Raw genomic sequence first — 17,861 nt, 5'->3', positions numbered from 1 at the left:
ACAGAAACAGCATCTGAGAAAATCTAATAGTATTCATTTAAAAAAAAGTGTAAGTACACTAAGAGTGGAAGGGAACTTTATCAACCTGCTAATCTAAAGGGTTATATTAGTTTCTGGCTAGTAAGGATAAACAATCCTCGCAGGAAGTTGGAGGTATCCCCAAAGGCCTAGGAACTGAGGAAGGAGTAAATGATGAATGCATCCTCATCAAGAGAGTTGCAGGTGAACACCCACAGCAGCATTAACCCTTTGCACTCGCTTGCTTTTTTTCTCGATTCCTTTATTCTACTCAGGATTTAATTTTTTAAATACCCCAGATTTTACAAAGCGCGGCAGTAGAATAAAAAACTGGAGTTTCTTTTCATACAAACTTATTTATTTGGATTTTTTTATATTTCAAATTATTGATACATTCAAAGAGTAATTTTAATCTCGACATACGAGTGCAAAAGGTTAAGTGACTGTGGAAGCAGATTCTCTCAACCACAAAAGCATGCATAAGATACAGTTAGCTTTAAACATATAGTCACATACAGGGAACTCCAATGCTAGATCACCAAAAGAGAATTGGCAATTACGGATTTTCCTTCTCCACTTCCATACTAGCAGGCCTAAAGAGTTCAGAAATTAGTTACGAATATAGGAGAAGCCCTGGCCAATGTGGCTCAGTTGGTTGAGTGTTGTCCCATGCACTGAAAGGTTGCCAGTTCCATACCCAGTCAGGGCATATACCCAGCTTGCAGGTTCCATCCCCAGTCGGGATGTAATGGATTGATGTTTCCCTCCCCATCTCTCTCCCCTTCCCCCTCCCCGTCTCCCTCAAGTCAATAAAAACTTTTTTTTTTTTTTCAAAAAGAATATGGGGGAAGATAAATAAGTGAGGTAGGGAAAGAGAAGCAAACCACACCTTTCTTATGCCATTTACAACAGACTCAACCTTAGATAGAAAAAGAAACCTTACAAGAAACTAAAGCAAGTCTGAAGCTTTCACTTCAGCTAGGTCTGAATGTTTTCATTTTAAATCTACCTTTTGCTATTTGAAATGAACAGAGAACTGTATTATGTTACCCAAAATGTCATACCAGCTCCTTACTGAGTTCTCACCCAGGCCAAAGAAAAAACTTGCCTCTGATTTAAAGCAGCAATGTGATCTAAAAGAAAATGCTACTTTGTAATTGTGCATTACACGTCCACCTTGACACATCATTAATACAAACGATTTCTAAAATCTCACTCAACTAGCTGAGAAACTACTACAAGAAATAAGAGTTGCTTATTTTCACCCTAACCGGTTTGGCTCAGTGGATAGAGCGTCAGCCTGCGGACTGAAAGGTCCCAGGTTCGATTCCAGTCAAGGGTATGTACCTTGGTTGCGGGCACATCCCCAGTGGGAGGTGTGCAGGAAGCAGCTGATCGATGTTTCTGACTCTCTATCCCTCTCCCTTCCTCTCTGTAAAAAATCAATAAAATATATATTTTTAAAAATAGTTTAAAAAAAAAGAGTTGCTTATTTTCTCTGGAAAGAGAGAATATCTAAGGAGTTAAATATTTTGGTTTATCTTAACAAAATATAAAGTCCAAACTGAACTTCTTTCAAGCTTACATGTAACACTTTTTTCCAATACAGAAAGTCCTTTCTTTAGTGCATAATCTATAAATATAAAAGCCTAAGCGACCAAATGACTGCTTGACCGGTAGCTATGATGCACACTGACCACCAGGGGGCTGATGCTCAACACAGGAGCTGCCCCCTGGTGATCAGTGTGCTCCCACAGCGGGAGCATCACTCAGCTGACCAATGGGCGCCAGACGCCGGGCTCACGGCTGGCAAGCACAGCTGGGGCAGCAGGAGCCTCTCCCGTGGACAATCCCCCTGTGCGCCCCTCCCCCATCCAGACCAGGACCAGCATCTGGACTGGCATCAGGACTGACTGGGTGCGAGTCCACGGCCGCTACTAGGTCATGGGCACGCCGATATCATCCTAGGAGGGGAGCGCAGAGATTGCAGCAGAGCGGCAGTGAGCTTACAGAGCTGTGGCGGCAGCAGGCACAGCGGGGCCGGGATGAGTGGGAGCAGCGTGGTGCCCGGCTCGGCCTCCTCCCCGGCCGCCTGCTGCTTAGGCACTACACATCCCTCGGGGGATTTAGGACTGCCAGTTTTGGCCGATCCCCGCAGGCCAGGCCAACGGACTCCGTTGCACGGATAACCGGGCCTCTAGTATATTAATAAAAACATATAGAAAATCAAATGGAAGAAAGTTGAACACTGAGCTTACATAATGGAAATATGAAAGTTGACTTGACTCCCTAAGAGGTAAAAATTTACCCAATCCTAAATTATACCACGTGTTTTATAGTCATAATCTTTGTCCACCAATTTCTAATATTTCCTTTCATTTGTTCCCATTCAGAGTCAGTAAGTAGCTGACTAGTAAGGTCCAATAAATATCTGGTTGAGGTTAATGATTTCTAACATAATCGCAATTGTCTTAAGTTATTCAGGTTAGTACCTATTATTTTTTAAATGGCATCAGCCCTTTGATTTTTTCCATTTGCTCTACTTTTTAAAAATAAGGGGAAAATGCAATAAACTATTCAGTCATTGCACAAATGTTTTTTACAAAGATGTCTAAGTGCTAAAACTGCAGTGTGATGATGTAATGGGTCCCAGTGTTCATCTGTTAACTAATATTTTTTAAGAACCTAAAACTTTAAAAATTTATAAAATAAAAAAGTTATGGACAGTCTGCAATTTGGGGAGGAGGGAAAATTAATTTGCATGATTTGGTTTGGTGTGTATATGATTATATTAAATTTATAAAGTACTTTTTGTTCAAAGTATTTTAAATAACAATGGCATTTATGGCTACCAATTTTCTCATTCAAGTAGATTCTAGGAAATACTGACCTTTTTATTTATTTATTTTTTATTTATCTAAAGTGTTAATCTAGCAACCTTTCTCTTTAAAACAAAGCAAGCCAATAGAACTTTTCAATATTTTTCTTAATATTCTTCTGTTCTTTGTTATTTCAATAAAGTATTTTTATTATTATTTATTCAATACATTGGTCTTCTGTATAAAACTGTATTTTCGGAGAAAACCCTGCTATCTATATATATAAAAGGCTAATATGCTAAGTGCCCAACCGTCCAATTGGTTGCTATGACACACACTGACCACCAGGGAGCAGACACTCAATGCAGGAGCTGCCGTGATGCACACTGGCCATTTACAGAGAAATGGCACTCAGGACCTGGCGCCCACAAAGCAACACTTGGCTCCCCCCAAGTGGGACACAGGACCTGCCACCACCCCGGAGCAACACCCCACCAAATCGCAGATGATGCTGCTGAGACCCCATGGCACAAAATGCGGCCCACAGCCCAGCCCAGCCCAGCCCGGAAACAGTCGCTGTGGGTGCCGGGTAATGAAGTCACGTAGCAATGCCCAGCTTCCTCTACCTAGCGACTAGCCTCCTTGGAGTTTCTTCAGCCCAGGAACACAATTTCCATTACAGCCAGGTGCAAACATTTTACACTTTAACCAAATGTCTGTGAAGTGTTTTCACGTGCCTCATCTCATTTGATCCTCACAGAATTCCTGGAGTAGGTAGATAGGAGACTCGGTAGAAACTTATTTTCTTTGCATTAGCCAGGAAATGGAGACTTAGAAAGTTTTGAAACTTGACCCGACTGAAAAGAAGTAAGAAATGGTGGAACTTGAAAATGACTTCAGGTTTTCTCACTGTGCAGAATATAGTCAAACACTGCTGCAGTTAAATATTTTACCCTTTGTTCTCCCTGTGTGATCTACAATAATAATCTGCTTCGTGTTGATATTCACTGCTGTGTTGCTGACAATTACCTGAAAGAGAAGTTGGGGTGCTTAACTGGGCTGGAAAGAGTTTTAGCTAAACCGGAAAGCAGGTCTAATTAAGCAAGTTTATATATATGTGTGTGTGTATGTATATATATACATATATAGATATATATGCATATATCTATGCATATATATATATATATATATATATATGTATACATATAGTTCTCACTGGCACCAATCGCATGTGTTTCGATCTGTCATTGTTGATTGTGCACAAATCTGCACACCAGGCCACTAGTTCTAATATAATACAATTAAATTAGGATACTCATTATACAACTTTTAAGCAACAGCCTTTGATGTCACAAAGAAGCAATTTACCCTAGGCTATACAGTATAATAGTTAAAAGTACAGGCTCTCTGGTCAAAGTATTTATGTTCAAATATCAATTCTTTCACTCACTTGTGTGACATTGGGCAAGTTACTTAATTTATCCATCTCTGAAACTACAAAATAAGGATTAAAAATAGCTGTAAAGGTTAAATAAAATGAATGGGTAAGTGGGTAAGATGTTTACCAAAGTATCTGGTATTTGAAGTCTTTTAAAAAAAATACTAGCTGCTGTTTTTATTCCTGGGTACACATATTTAATACTCTAAGACAGGAGTTGGCACATCATGCTATAATGGAATAATTGAGTAGTTATAACAGAGACCAGATAGCCCACAAGGCCTAAAATATTTACTATCTGGGTTTTCCATAAGAAATTTGCTAATGTGTAATGTAGGAAGATAAAAACAAATTAAAAACAGATGGCATGCTAGTAAATGGTGCAAGATAATAAAGTTAACGATTTCCATCTAAGTCAGTAAATTCAAAGCAATTGACAAACATATATATATGGCCCATTTCCTTTTCCACAAAAAAGCATTTCAAATCTAAAAATGTCCTTAGAGGTTCTAAGTTAAAATATTTTTTTTCCACCCTAGCCGGTTTAGCTCAATGGATAGAACGTCGGCCTGTGGACTGAAGGGTCCCAGGTTCGATTCCGGCCAAGGGCACATGCCTGGGGTTGCGGGCTCGATCCCTGGTAGGGGGTGTGCAGGAGGCAGCCGATCAATGATTCTCTTTCATCATTGACGTTTCTATCTCTCTCTCCCTCTCCCTTCCTCTCTAAAATCAATAAAAATATATTTTTAAAAAATATATATATTTTTTTCCAAATGGAACTCACTCCAGGTGTACTTAATGCCATGCATTTAGTTATTGTATTGGGTCACAAACAAAGCATATTTTTCTGAAATAAATCATATTGAAAAGTATATCTGAAAAATATCTATGATATAGGAACTGTGTAAGGTATCATAAAGAATTCATAAAGGATATGACGGAGTAAACTTTAAACACAGTCTAGTTAGCAGAAAAATAATGTCTAAGACTTATCAAACGCAGAGCTAAGTGCATTTCACTATAATTTCTATACTTTTTAAACTATGTCAGAAAAATAGATTGCTTTGCCCACTTATAACTTACACAAATTGAAAAATTCAAAAATGTATTACTGGAGAACTCTGATTCCACAAAAAAACTACTAGAACTGAGAAATAAATTCAGTAAAGTAGCAGGATATAAAATAAATATCTAGAAATCAGTTGCATTTTTATACACAAATAATGAACTATCAAAAAGGGAAACTAAGAAAACAATCCCATTTATAATTGCATTAAAAAAATACCCAGAAATAAATTTAACCAAGGATGTAAAAGATCTATACTCAAAAAATTATAAGACACTGAAAAAAGAAATGGAAGAAGATACAAGTAAGTGGAAGTTCATACCATGTTCATGGATAGGAAGAATTAACATCATTAAAATGTCCATACTACTCAAAGCAATCTATAGCTTCAACGCAATTGCTACCAAGGTACCAATGGCTTATTTCACAGAATTAGAACATTTATTCCAAAAATTTATATGGAACCATAAAAGATCCCAAATAGCAACAGTGATCTTGAGAAAGAAGAACAAAGTTGAAGGAATCATGCTAGTTGATATCAAACTCTACTACAAGGCCATAGTATTCAAAACAGCATTGTACTGATATAAAAACAGACGTATAGATCAATGGAACAGAATAGAGAGCCCAGAAATAAGCCCACACCTTTATGGTCAATTAATATTTGACAAAAGAAGTGAGAACATACAATGGGGTAAAGGCAGTGTATTCAATAAATGATACTGAACAGGTATGTGCAAAAAAAAAAAAAAGAAACTAGACAACCTTCTTACAGCATACACAGGAATAAACTCAAAATGGATTAAAGACTTAAATGTAAGATTCACAACCATAAAAATCCTAGGAGAAAAGATAGGCAGTAAAATCTTGGACATTTCTCCTAGCAATATTTTTTCTGATATATCTCCTTGGGCAAGGGAAACGAAATAAACAAATGGGACTACATGAAACTAAAAAGTTTCTGCACAGCAAAAGAAACCATCAACAAAATGAAAAGACTGAATAGGAGAACATATTTACCAATGATACATCCGATAAGGGATTCATACTCAAAATTTATAAAGAACTTATAAACACACCACCAAAAAAAACACAATCCAATGAAAAAATGGGCCTGAATAGACACTTCTCCAAAGAGGACATACAGATGGAGAATAGTCATAAAAAGATGCTCAACACCACTAATCATCAGATAAATGCAAATTAAAACCACAAGCTATCACCTCAAACCTGTCAGAATGGCTATCATCAACAAATCAACCAAAAACAAGGGTTGGTAAAGATGTAGAGAAAAGGAAACACTTGTGCACTGTTGATGGGAATGCAGACTGGTACAGCCATTGTGGAAAGCAGTGTGGAGTTATCTCAAAAATATAAAAATGGAACTTTTTTTTATTTAACCCAGTTATTTCACTTCTGGGAATATATCTAAAGAAACTGGAACACTGATTTGAAAGAATATACGCACCCCTATGCTCAGTGCAGTGTTTACAACTAGTGGCCCGGTGCATGAAATTTGTGCACGGGGGGGGGGGGGGGGGTATGTCCCTCAGCCCGGCCTGCACCCTCTCCAATCTGGGACTCCTCGAGGGATGTCCAAAACCGGCATTCAGACATCCTCCTCGCAATCCGGGTCTGCTGGCTCCTAACCACTCACCTGCCTGCCTGCCTGATCGCCCCTAACCACTCTGCCTGCCAGCCTTCTTGCCCCCAACTGCCCCCCGTTGCCAGCCTGATCACTCACAACTGCCTCCCCCGAGCCGTCCTGATCGCCCCCGACTGCCCCCCCCCGCCCCCGTCGGCCTGCTCACCCCCAAATGCCCGCCCCTCCTGGCCTGATCACCTCTAACCGCCTCTTCCTCGGCCCTGCCACCATGGCTTTGTCCGGCTTTTTACCTTTTTATTAGTATAGAAGATAGCCAAGATTTGGAAGCAGCCAAACTGCCCAACGGTAGATGAGTAGATAAAAAAGCTGTGGTACATTTACACAGTGGAATACTACTCGGCTGTAAAAAAAAGGAAATCATGCCTTTTGCAACAGCACAGATGGACATGGAGAGTATTATGAAATAAGCCAGTCAGAAAGACAAATACCATATTATTTCACTTATATATGGAATCTAATGAACAAAATACACTAACAAACAAAACAGAAAAGAGACTCATAGATAGAACAGACTGGGTGAAAAATGTGAAAAGATTAAGAGCGGGGAAAAAAATCCAACTCACAGAGAGTATGGTGATTACCAAAGTTAAAGGAGGGTGAGAGAGGTAGAAGAGGATAAAGGGAGGATAAGTGGTGACAGAAGGAGACTTGACTTTGTGTGGTATTACAGAACTGTATACTTGAAACCTATATAATTTTATTAACCAACATCACTGCAATAAATTCAAGAAAAAAAATTTTTATTTTATTACCTGAATTGGATGTTTACTAAATGAGGCTGGGAGCCATCTGATTGCCAATAAGTTTCTAGATTGTCATCTCGTAATTGATCCACTCCAAATCCTAAAACACCACAAGTGACAATAAATTCTCATACTAAAGAAAGAGCTGTATATTTAAAATATAAAATAACCATATATATATACATATGTGTGTGTTTGTGTATATATATACATATATACATACATATGTGTATATATACATACATATATATGTGTGTATACACACACACAGACACACACACAAACATATACATACATATACACTGAGTGGCCAGATTATTATGATCTCTGAACGCATAATAATCTGGCCACTCGGTGTATATCCTATATAATAAAAGGCTAATATGCAAATTGTCCCCTCAACCAGGAGTTCAACCAGCAGGCAGGCCGGCCAAGCGCCCATGTCCTCTCCCCCTGGCCAGGCTGGCCGGACCCCACCCATACACAAATTCATGCACTGGGCCTCTAATATTCACACACACACTGAGTGGCCAGATTATTATGCGTTCAGAGATCATAATAATCTGGGCACTCTGTGTGTGTGTGTGTGTGTGTGTGTGTGTGTGTCTCTGTCCAGAAAGTTTGATAAACAGGATGGTTTAAATCAAGCACGTCAAACTCGCTGCCCACGGGCCTCATGCGGCCCACAATGAATATTTTTGTGGTATGTAAGAAACGTTTTAATAAAAATTTTGTAACTTAATTTTTACAATATCCTGTTATACATAATTGTTAAAAAGAACTAAAACATTCGCTAATGACTGATTACTATAATTGTGTTGCATTCATTTCCCTTACGTGCCTTATGCACAGGCGCACTATTTCTCTCCACTAATACTAGCAGCGGATATTTTAACAGCCAGTTGCCATGTCATTAGTCTTGGACTGACTTGTTTGGTATGAGCAACAGGAAATATTTCACTTTTGGAGAACAAGAAAAATAGCTTTATTTGCATTATGCTTATTAATTGGTGCAGTTATTCAGTGTCTGATAAGTTAAGAAAAAATATTAATTTTTATTAAAATGTTCTATTATTTTATGTTAACGGTTATTCATTTATTTCATCCCTTTGTATTCAGCATGTCTCTATCAAAATAAACCTATGTTTCTATGAAATTGAAGCTTTTGTTTTGTTTGCAGCCCACATAAAGAAACCTTGTTTATTTAGCCCGTGTTAGCCTTTGAGTTTGACATGCTTGGTTTAAATGCTTCCAAAAAACAAGTAATATAAAAAAGAGAGAGCGAAACAGGCATACACCATCTTATCTGCAACATGACAAAAAAGAAAATGGTAAAATAGCACCCACAAATTTTTGAGAGAAAAAGACTGACACTCAAGATTTCTCTCAACCAGTTACTTTGGGATATGTAATCATTCAAAAAATGTACCACCCACTTATCCTAAATAACTTAATCATAGCAGAGATAGAGGAGGATAAAGAAGAGACTTTATGACATATGCATAAATTCAAGTGGATAGTAGTAACACAATTGGGAAGAGATATGTAACAGATGAAAACTCAAATTATTTTAGAATTAAAATAAAGTATATAAACAAAAAGAATATTAAAGTCAGTCCAGAATACAAGAAAACTGTACTGTAGTTATTACAAACAGCTTTTTTGTTTTGTTTTACCTGGTTTGCAAGATGAGAGTGACCAAACAGCTTGTGACCCAATTTCCCGTACTGTTCCAGTCCTTTCCAACTGCTTAGGGTCAGCACCAGGAGGTGTCTTGTTTGGTGTGGTCATTTTGAAAATATTCTATGTAGAAAAAAAAGAATATTCACATTATACCAGGACCTGAATTTTTTTTTCAAAAGGTAAAAATAAACATTTAATAGCAAAATGGATCACTAATAGACCCTTGATAATAATCATCTTATTCTCAAAATGCAGTTAACATAACCACTGTAATTTTAAAAACCTTGGGAATTCAGCTTCTAAAATATATTATATGCCAAGCAGCAGAGTACAGTAGGCAAAGGGGCACGGAATTAGGAATTAGGGTTTTAGCTTCAGCCCCTTCTTTAGCCTAGACATTGGGCAGATCTGGACTTTATTTCCTCTCCTGTCAAAGAGATTGACTTGATCTATAATTCTATAGCGTTATACAGTACTATTCCTCTATGAGTAAAATTTCTTAATTCAAATGACTTTTTTTTCCTTAGAAAACTCAGATAGAAATACTCTTATTCCCGAAATATGTGAATATGGGTCTCCATTTTAATAATCAATTAAGTGATGCAAAGAAAAATCACATTTCCCCACTAGTTGTCAAAAGCTCCATTTATATATGCTCTTACCATAGAAGATAAAGTCAGAAAAATGACTTCAAGGTCTGTGTAACTGGCCAATTCTAAACCAAAAGTTTACTACATCTTTTGCTAATCTTGTTATATCTATGCAAACGTGAAAAAATAAACTTCTTGCAGAATGAACAGGACATAAAACTGCCTCAGAAATTCGAAGTTACAGCTACTGAACATCGTTATACATGCTATTATAAATCTGGACCAATAGTTCCACATACTATCTCCTTGATACCTCTTTTGATCTCAGTTGTTCCCTAATCCCCTCAACAGCACTTAGATACTCACTAAATAGCAGTAGAGCCACTGGACTGTAAAATTCGTAAAGGCCTAAAACTTAAATGTTCAATTAGCAATTTACTGAATGAATAAATGATATATATATATATATATATTCATACTGTATATGTATATATATATATATTCACTGATTGTATATTGAATATATTCAATATATATTCATTGACTGTATACTTGACTGTATATTGAATATACAGTACAAGTTAAGGTCTAAGGTGAGACAATTAAACTTCTGACCATTATTACAAGCTGAATAATGTTGAAAAAAAGAATATCCACATTATACCAGGCCCTGAATATTTTTTTCACAAGCTGAATTACAAGCTGTGTCCAAAAATGTCAAATTGTAAAAAAAAAAAAAAAAAAAAAGGCCCATTTCGCTACTAGAGCTGAATTCAACTGCCGGACTTGGTACTGAACGCCACCAAGTGGATAAAACACGGAGTTCGGATAAGACTGGGTTCCTGCCCATACAGTCCAGAAGGAACATCAGCATCTGGACCAGACTCTTCTGGTCCTGCTTGACACCTGTGCTAGAAGGGCTAAAACGGGCAATGGCTAACGCTCCATTCCTGACCCACCGGCCTTGAAATTGGGCGCGGAAAACAAACAAACAAAAAAAGACTGAGGATGGGGAAGAGAACGCATGTGCTTACGGCAGAACCATTATCCACGTCAAAAACTCATGCACTTACAGCAGACCGAGTATGCTGCAGCTCAGGTTTCTATGATTCCCTGTAGCAGAGCCGCACCACTCCCACTTAGCTTCTCGGGATCGCCCGGCTTCCCAATGACGGGCGTCGCATCACAATGACGTCACGTTCCCCCCCGTCGCGCCCGGCGCTCTCTGTCGCGTGCGCGCACTACGTCCCTGAGGCCTGCGCGAGGCGCGGCTGGGCACCGCCATTTTGGCCGGAGGCCGTAGGAACACGTTGTGTGCCCGAGAAGTGACAGCACACACTGATTTGGCCTCTGCGCTCCCCTCCGCAAGGGGGTCGTTATCTCCAGGTAAGTAAATAGCCCGGAGGCGTCTGGCCATTAGCCGTCCTCCGCCGCGATTTAAGGACTGTAGAACCTTTGGTTAGGCCTCCGGTGACGGTGACGGTGTCGGCGATGGGGACCGCAGCGGCGCGTGGCAGCCGGCGAGGGTATGGCGCGTCGGGCTCCCGTTCCAGCTGATCCGGTTCTCGGCCGCTGTAGCCCGCCAACCCCGCCAGAGGCTGCGAGAATAGACCTAGCTAGATGCCATCTCAACGGTCCAGCCTCCGCCGCTTCCAGCCCCCCTTGACCCCGCTTCTACCCTGGAGCTGAGCCTTGTAGAGAGGAAGGCGCCTTCAGGATTTACTTACCGCACCCCCTATTACCTCCCCTCGTCCCCGGGCACGGTACAAGGGATATATTTTCACACGTGCGTATTTGATTTTTGGGGAGTCGTGGCCTTTTCTCTCCCACCGTTTGGTGACTATGGGATGAGTCAGTGGCATCTTGCTGCCGTGAAGTTGAATATGCCTCGTCCACTCCCAGTCTTTACAGAAACCATGGCCAGACGTCGCTCTGCTTTTCTCACAGAACAACGTGTACCAGGCTTTAACGGGGATGACCCCAGCTAATCTCCCCGTTAAACGCCTTTAGCTTTTTTTTTTTTTTTTTTTTGGTGCGCTTTGATAGCATTCGGCGCTTTTCCCCTTAGTGACTATTCCCTCTGCCCCCTTAATCAGGGGTAGTGTCTTACCTCCTTGAGATCAGGGGTGGTGTCTTAACTCAAAATGCCTTTATTTTTGTTTTTTTTTCCCTTCTGGGGTTCGTACATTGTAGTCACTAAGGGCAAAGCCCTTCCACATCTGAACAGGCTAATAGACATTAGCCTATTTTTGTTGTGTATGGTTACGTAGACGACTGTCAAAACCATGTTTTATTTTTCTTTTACCCTCTTCCACAGGACTGCTAACTAGGCATTAATGACAGTGGCGTTTGTGTTGCAGTCCTCAGTACATTTGTCCCATGTCCTGGGAATATTCATTCTATCCAGCTACCGGACCATAATGCTTTGTCAATATTAACCAAGGGCTCTTAACCTGTATTTGAACCAAAAGGGTTTCTTTTATTTTAGTTAAAAACCTTGTTCTCCCTATTAAAAAAAAAAAAATCTTTTAGGAAGATCATTTAATTGTTGTGGGGAAAAGAAAGCAATATTAATATAGTGTCTCTTCTAAATGTCTTCCATTTAAGACCTTGAAATCAGGTGTGTACCACTCCCAACTTAGATGTTTTATAAGACTAATAATCTACAGTAATCATAGGTTAGACTACTTCGTGCGATATTAAGCATCACTTAACAGTGATCTTTAAATGCTTTCACACGGTATTGTAGTAATTTTGGTCTTAGACTGCAGATGGTTTTCATGTATGCCACACTTCCTTGCTCCTCCTAGCTGGAAGACGGACAGTGACAGTCATTGTTTTAGTACCTACTTTGAACAGTTTTTCAGATCTGAAATATCTTCAAATCTCTTTGTTCCCAGGAATAATTTATCACTTTATTATATACTAGAGCCCTGGTGCAGGAGCTTGGTGGGGGGCGTGGGGGGGATGGTCTTAGGTGACCCTGCTAGCGGTTCTCAACCTGTGGGTCGTGAACCGCTGCTGTAGAGCCTAAGACCATCGGAAAACACAGATATTTATATTACGATTCATCACAGTAGCAAAATTACAGTTATGAAGTAGCAACGAAAATAATTTTATGGTTGGGGGTCACCACAACATGAGGAACTGTATTAAAGGGTCGCGGCACTAGAAAGGTTGAGAGCCACTGGTATAGAGGGTGGGGCAAAAGCAGGTTTATAGTTGTGAGTATGCGAAACAGAGTTTATTCTTGTATTATTTATTAATTTCTGTATTATTTTCCATACGAACCACTAAAAACTTACTTTTGCCCCACTCTGTATATACCATATATAGTGTATACATATATGTTGAATACATATAAACGTCATATAATAGAAAGAGCTAAGAAGAAAATAAAACAGGGAAGAGGGACAGAAAGGCAGTTGGATATATTTTTTTGGTGGTATAGCTAGAGAAGGAAAGCTCACTGAGAAATAGACATTAAAGACTTGAAGGAGTGAGCCATGTAACTCACTATGGAGAATAGCATTACAGGCAGAGAGAAGAGAAAATGCCAAAAACATGTCTGGTATATACTAGGACTTAACAAGAAACCAACGTGACAGGCAAAATGAATAGCTAGACTAGTTGGAGATGAGTTCAGAATGTTAGAGGCTGGTCAGTGCCTTGTTGGTTATTTTAAGGACTTTGGCTTTTATTCAGAGCCAGAAGGGAAGCCATTGCAAGATTTCAAATAGAGGTGTGACATGAATTGGCTTACACATTAAGAGGATCATTCTGGCTCCTGTGTAGAGAATGAACTGTTTCAGGGGTTGGAACAGAAGGAGGTAAGAGTAGAACCAAAGAGATCTCTTGGAAAGCTATAAGAGTAATGGCATAACAAGCTGTTTTGATGGAATGATAGTCACTAAAGCTTGGAATGGATTCCAGAAAAAATAGAAATTTGAAACAGTTGATTATAGGCAACTCTTTTAAGTAGTCTTGCTATAAAAATATAAAGCAATGAGGGATGTAGGGTCGGATAATAGAGTGTTTGTATGCTGATGGAATAAGCCAGTGGAGAAATAACTGATGATGTGAAAGACAGGAGGGAGACTGTGGGATATTCTCCTTAGTGGGTGTCTTTTAGTGTGCAAATGGACTTAGCTCTGGAAATCGATATAGTGATTGCTGGTCGGCACAAGGGTTCACTTGAAATGACACTAGTCAGCATGGCTTTGTGTTTTCTCTGTCCATTTTCAGCTGTATGTGTGCAGGTGAAAAGTTGCTTTTAACCAGGATTATAGTTGAGTAGAAATGGTTGACAATGGAATTTTAGCTGGGTACTGAGGGAAATGAAGCTATGAAGGGTTGAGAAAAAGTGGAAATGTGGTAGAGTCAAGAGATAGTGATAGTAGATCTGAGAAATGGGGGAATTCAAAGGTTTGGATTGTTGTGTATGAGAGGGGTGAGCTGAAAAGATAAGAGTGGTGGTTGGTGGATGAGGTATTTGTAATGGAGAGATTGCAGTTGGTAAAGGCGAGGTCAAGGGTTTGACCAAAAGAATGAGTGGCTGAGGGAGGGTGAAAAACCAGATCATTGGTGGAGAGGGGTTAATTAACTGAGGGGACAGGCTATTAATAGGTGATTCATCTCTGAACATATTGAACCAAGAATTATGACAGGAGTTGTAAAAGAGGGTGAAAGTTAGCCAAGGTCTGAAATCCTCAAAGAGTGGGAGCAAGTGATCTGATCGTCAGTAAATGACAAAAGAAGTTGAATGATCTGAAATGCAAAAGATGAAACTTTTAGTGAGAAGGGAGAGAGAATAATAGCCTGGGAGGAGCAAAATTTCTTCTCCTCCTCCATGTATAATGATACTGAGGTATGTGAGAAATACTCGAGAGATCTACAAGGGGAGCCAGTCTGTTAAAAAATAAAAAGAGGATTGAGGATCACAGTCAAAAAAAAACCCAACAGAATGTCTTTGTCAATAATTAGTCTTGGCCTCAGGTTCTTTCATTACATATTGGAAAACTGGTGTATTAAGGCACTTTTGGGACTTATTTACTTTAAATCATGAGCCTAAGAAAATTAAGTTCAATTTAAGTCTATCACTAGCCCAGTATTGTAAAAGATTTTTAAGTTCACTTTGACCTTAGCTACATAATCGGTGGCACTGTTAAATATCCAGACTTATAAAAGCTTTAAAAGTGAATACAGTCTATACTTAGTTACTTTGTTTCCTTTTCAGTACTCTTAGCATAAAATTCATCTTGTGCATATTGCAAATTCCCAGATAAATGCAGTTTTTACTTTTTCTACTTTACCAACACAATGGTCAGAATCTTAGAAATTGCCATTTTCATCAATAGAGTCATTATAGTCAGATGGATAGTTTTATTCATCATGTATTACTATGTGAAGTGATGTTTAGTTTGAGAGAGGGAGTAAACATCTTTATCATGTGTATTAGTTGTCATGTCAGGTTTTTCTATTCTGTACTCATTCATTGGTCTGTATTCATATACTGGTATCAGTACTAATTACTGAGGTCTTATATCATGTTTTTCCATCTGCTCTTTTTCAGCTTTCCTAGCTGTTACTATTTTTTTCATAAGAGCTCTAAGTTTGGTTTGTTTGGTTAATTTTCTCTCTCCTCCCCTCCCCCCTTGAGATTGGATTAAATGTATAAATTCGGGGAAGGTTGAAATCTCTAGTGTTACTATTCTCTATGTAAAATCTCATTCTGTTTGTTGAGTCTTTTATGTTTTTTAATGGTATTTTAAAAGTTGCCTCACATTTGTATGTGTCTTGTTGATTCCTAGATCATTTCTTTTTTTTGTGATGATGGAAGATGGTATTTTTTCACTAATTCCAGATAATCATATCGGAATATAGGGATAATTTATGTCCTCCTATCTAACTTTTTTTTCAATTTTAAATTCTTTATTGTTTAAAGTATTACATAAGTCTCCTTTTACCCCCATTGACCTCTCCCCAGCCACTCCTGCCCCCCAGCACATGCCCTCACCCCCCCCCCACTCCTGTCTCTGTTCTTTGGTTATGCTAATATGCATGCATACAAGTCCTTTGGTTGATCTCTCCTATCTAACTTTTATGTCTGACTTATTTCTCAATTAATTGCGTTGATTATGCCATAATTTTGTTAATTTCTCTTTAACAGAAGAGCTGGATATTCCTAGCTAGAATTATGGCAGATAAATTAACAAGAATTGCTATTGTCAACCATGACAAATGTAAACCTAAGAAATGTCGGCAAGAGTGCAAAAAGAGTTGCCCTGTGGTTCGAATGGGTAAGCTATTCCATGGATCATTTAAAGATAAGAGATTTTAAAAGGAATAAGTTGGCTTCATAGTTGTCTAGACTTTTGCCATTGGTTTCTTTGAAATGTAAAGAGAACACCAGATTTTGTTCTGAATTTTTTGTGTTATGACTATATGATTCTGTTTCTTTTAAATTATAGGATAATGTATTAGTATCAGTATTTTTAAACATTTATTGAACATAAAGTCAAACCAGAGTTCAAGTTACTGATATCCTTACTGTTCTACAAAATCCTGTAATTACTCTAAGTCATGGAGAAAGGATTGCCAAAATGTTTGTATTTGATAATATTCTCATTTTAAAGAGCTTAATAAGAATCCCTGTTCATGAGGTTTTGCTATATTTTCAAGATAAAATAAATTTACAGCAATTCAGAATTAATTGTTTGTAATCTTTATAACTGTGTTAAAGTAATAGTAACTTTAAATGTACTAGTGAGGTATAGACTTATTGAATCTTAAAAGAGACTTTAGATGTCATAGATGTTGATTCCTAGATCATAGTCTACCATGCTGTTCAGAAATTCCATTATTAATAGTCCTGTTTATATGCCAGGTTTAATTTTGTCTGTATATTAGATGACTACTTAACTTTTTAGAATTTCACTGATCTAGCTACCATATTTCATTCCTTTCTCTAAGGAACATTACCATTTGCAAGGCATATTTTGTGAATTAAATATTTAGGTCAGTCAGCTTAAAAATAAAACTTTTAGGATCTGCCACAATTCTACCAGCATATTTTCTTCCCCTGTAGTAAATTAAACAAAATAAATATATTAGAATCATCTCCCTCTTGCCTCATAAACGTATTTTTCTTTTGCCAGGAAAACTATGCATTGAGGTTACACCCCAGAGCAAAATAGCTTGGATTTCTGAAACTCTTTGTATTGGTTGTGGTATTTGTATTAAGGTAAGTGATATTTTATTTTATTTATTTTTTTAAATATATTTTATTGATTTTTTACAGAGAGGAAGAGAGAGGGATAGAGAGTCAGAAACATCGATGAGAGAGAAACATCGATCAGCTGCCTCTTGCACACCCCCTACTGGGGATGTGCCCTCAACCAAGGCACATGCCCTTGACCGGAATCCAACCTGGGACCCTTGAGTCCGCAGGCCGAAGCTCTATCCACTGAGCCAAACCGGTTTCGGCAGTGATATTTTATTTACCGAATCAAATTTATAACCTGAAAATGAAATCTGAAAATTCTGAATATATTATAATTGTTTTTAAAGAGGTAAAATATAAAGCATTGAGTAAAGAATATAAATTTTGTACTTATGTCAATAATCAAATATTATTGCTTTGTAATTAGGCCAAATTTTTATTTAAAAGTTATCCTCAACATACTCAATTTTGTAAAGCCATTTCCAACCAAAGATATATTTTTTTCTACCTTTTTATGAGAAGAATATTCTTCACCAGAACTTTTTGGAAATATGAATACTAAAAATATGAGTTATATAACATACATTTTTTTTTAAGTCTATATAACTTTAAATTT

At 38.1% G+C, this 17,861-nt stretch overlaps 2 protein-coding genes across 4 annotated transcripts in view; one reads left to right on the top strand and one right to left on the bottom strand.

Annotated features, from left to right (window-relative positions):
- The window catches only part of ANAPC10 (anaphase promoting complex subunit 10), a 59,949-nt gene extending 48,757 nt beyond the window's left edge, over positions 1 to 11,192 (bottom strand). The window contains exons 1-3 of one of the 3 annotated variants that reach the window (XM_054717707.1): positions 11,097 to 11,192; positions 9,427 to 9,553; positions 7,760 to 7,850 (exon numbers count right to left, since the gene is read on the bottom strand). In XM_054717707.1, coding sequence (XP_054573682.1) covers positions 7,760 to 7,850; positions 9,427 to 9,541 — 206 coding nt within the window. In that variant the 5' untranslated portion in view covers positions 9,542 to 9,553; positions 11,097 to 11,192. The other 2 variants (XM_054717708.1, XM_054717706.1) reach the window with 2 other exon arrangements.
- Positions 11,193 to 11,283: 91 nt separating this feature from the next.
- The window catches only part of ABCE1 (ATP binding cassette subfamily E member 1), a 28,021-nt gene continuing 21,443 nt past the window's right edge, over positions 11,284 to 17,861 (top strand). Inside the window, exons 1-3 of the mRNA XM_008143855.3 lie at positions 11,284 to 11,409; positions 16,193 to 16,322; positions 17,181 to 17,266. Coding sequence (XP_008142077.1) covers positions 16,220 to 16,322; positions 17,181 to 17,266 — 189 coding nt within the window. The 5' untranslated portion in view covers positions 11,284 to 11,409; positions 16,193 to 16,219. The remainder of the gene's footprint in view (positions 11,410 to 16,192; positions 16,323 to 17,180; positions 17,267 to 17,861) is intronic.

This window comes from Eptesicus fuscus, chromosome 6 (assembly GCF_027574615.1).
Source record: "Eptesicus fuscus isolate TK198812 chromosome 6, DD_ASM_mEF_20220401, whole genome shotgun sequence".
In the NCBI taxonomy this organism is placed as follows: Eukaryota; Metazoa; Chordata; class Mammalia; order Chiroptera; family Vespertilionidae; genus Eptesicus; species Eptesicus fuscus.
The sequence above is the reverse complement of the archived record's forward strand: the minus strand, read 5'-3'. Positions and strand labels throughout refer to the sequence as shown.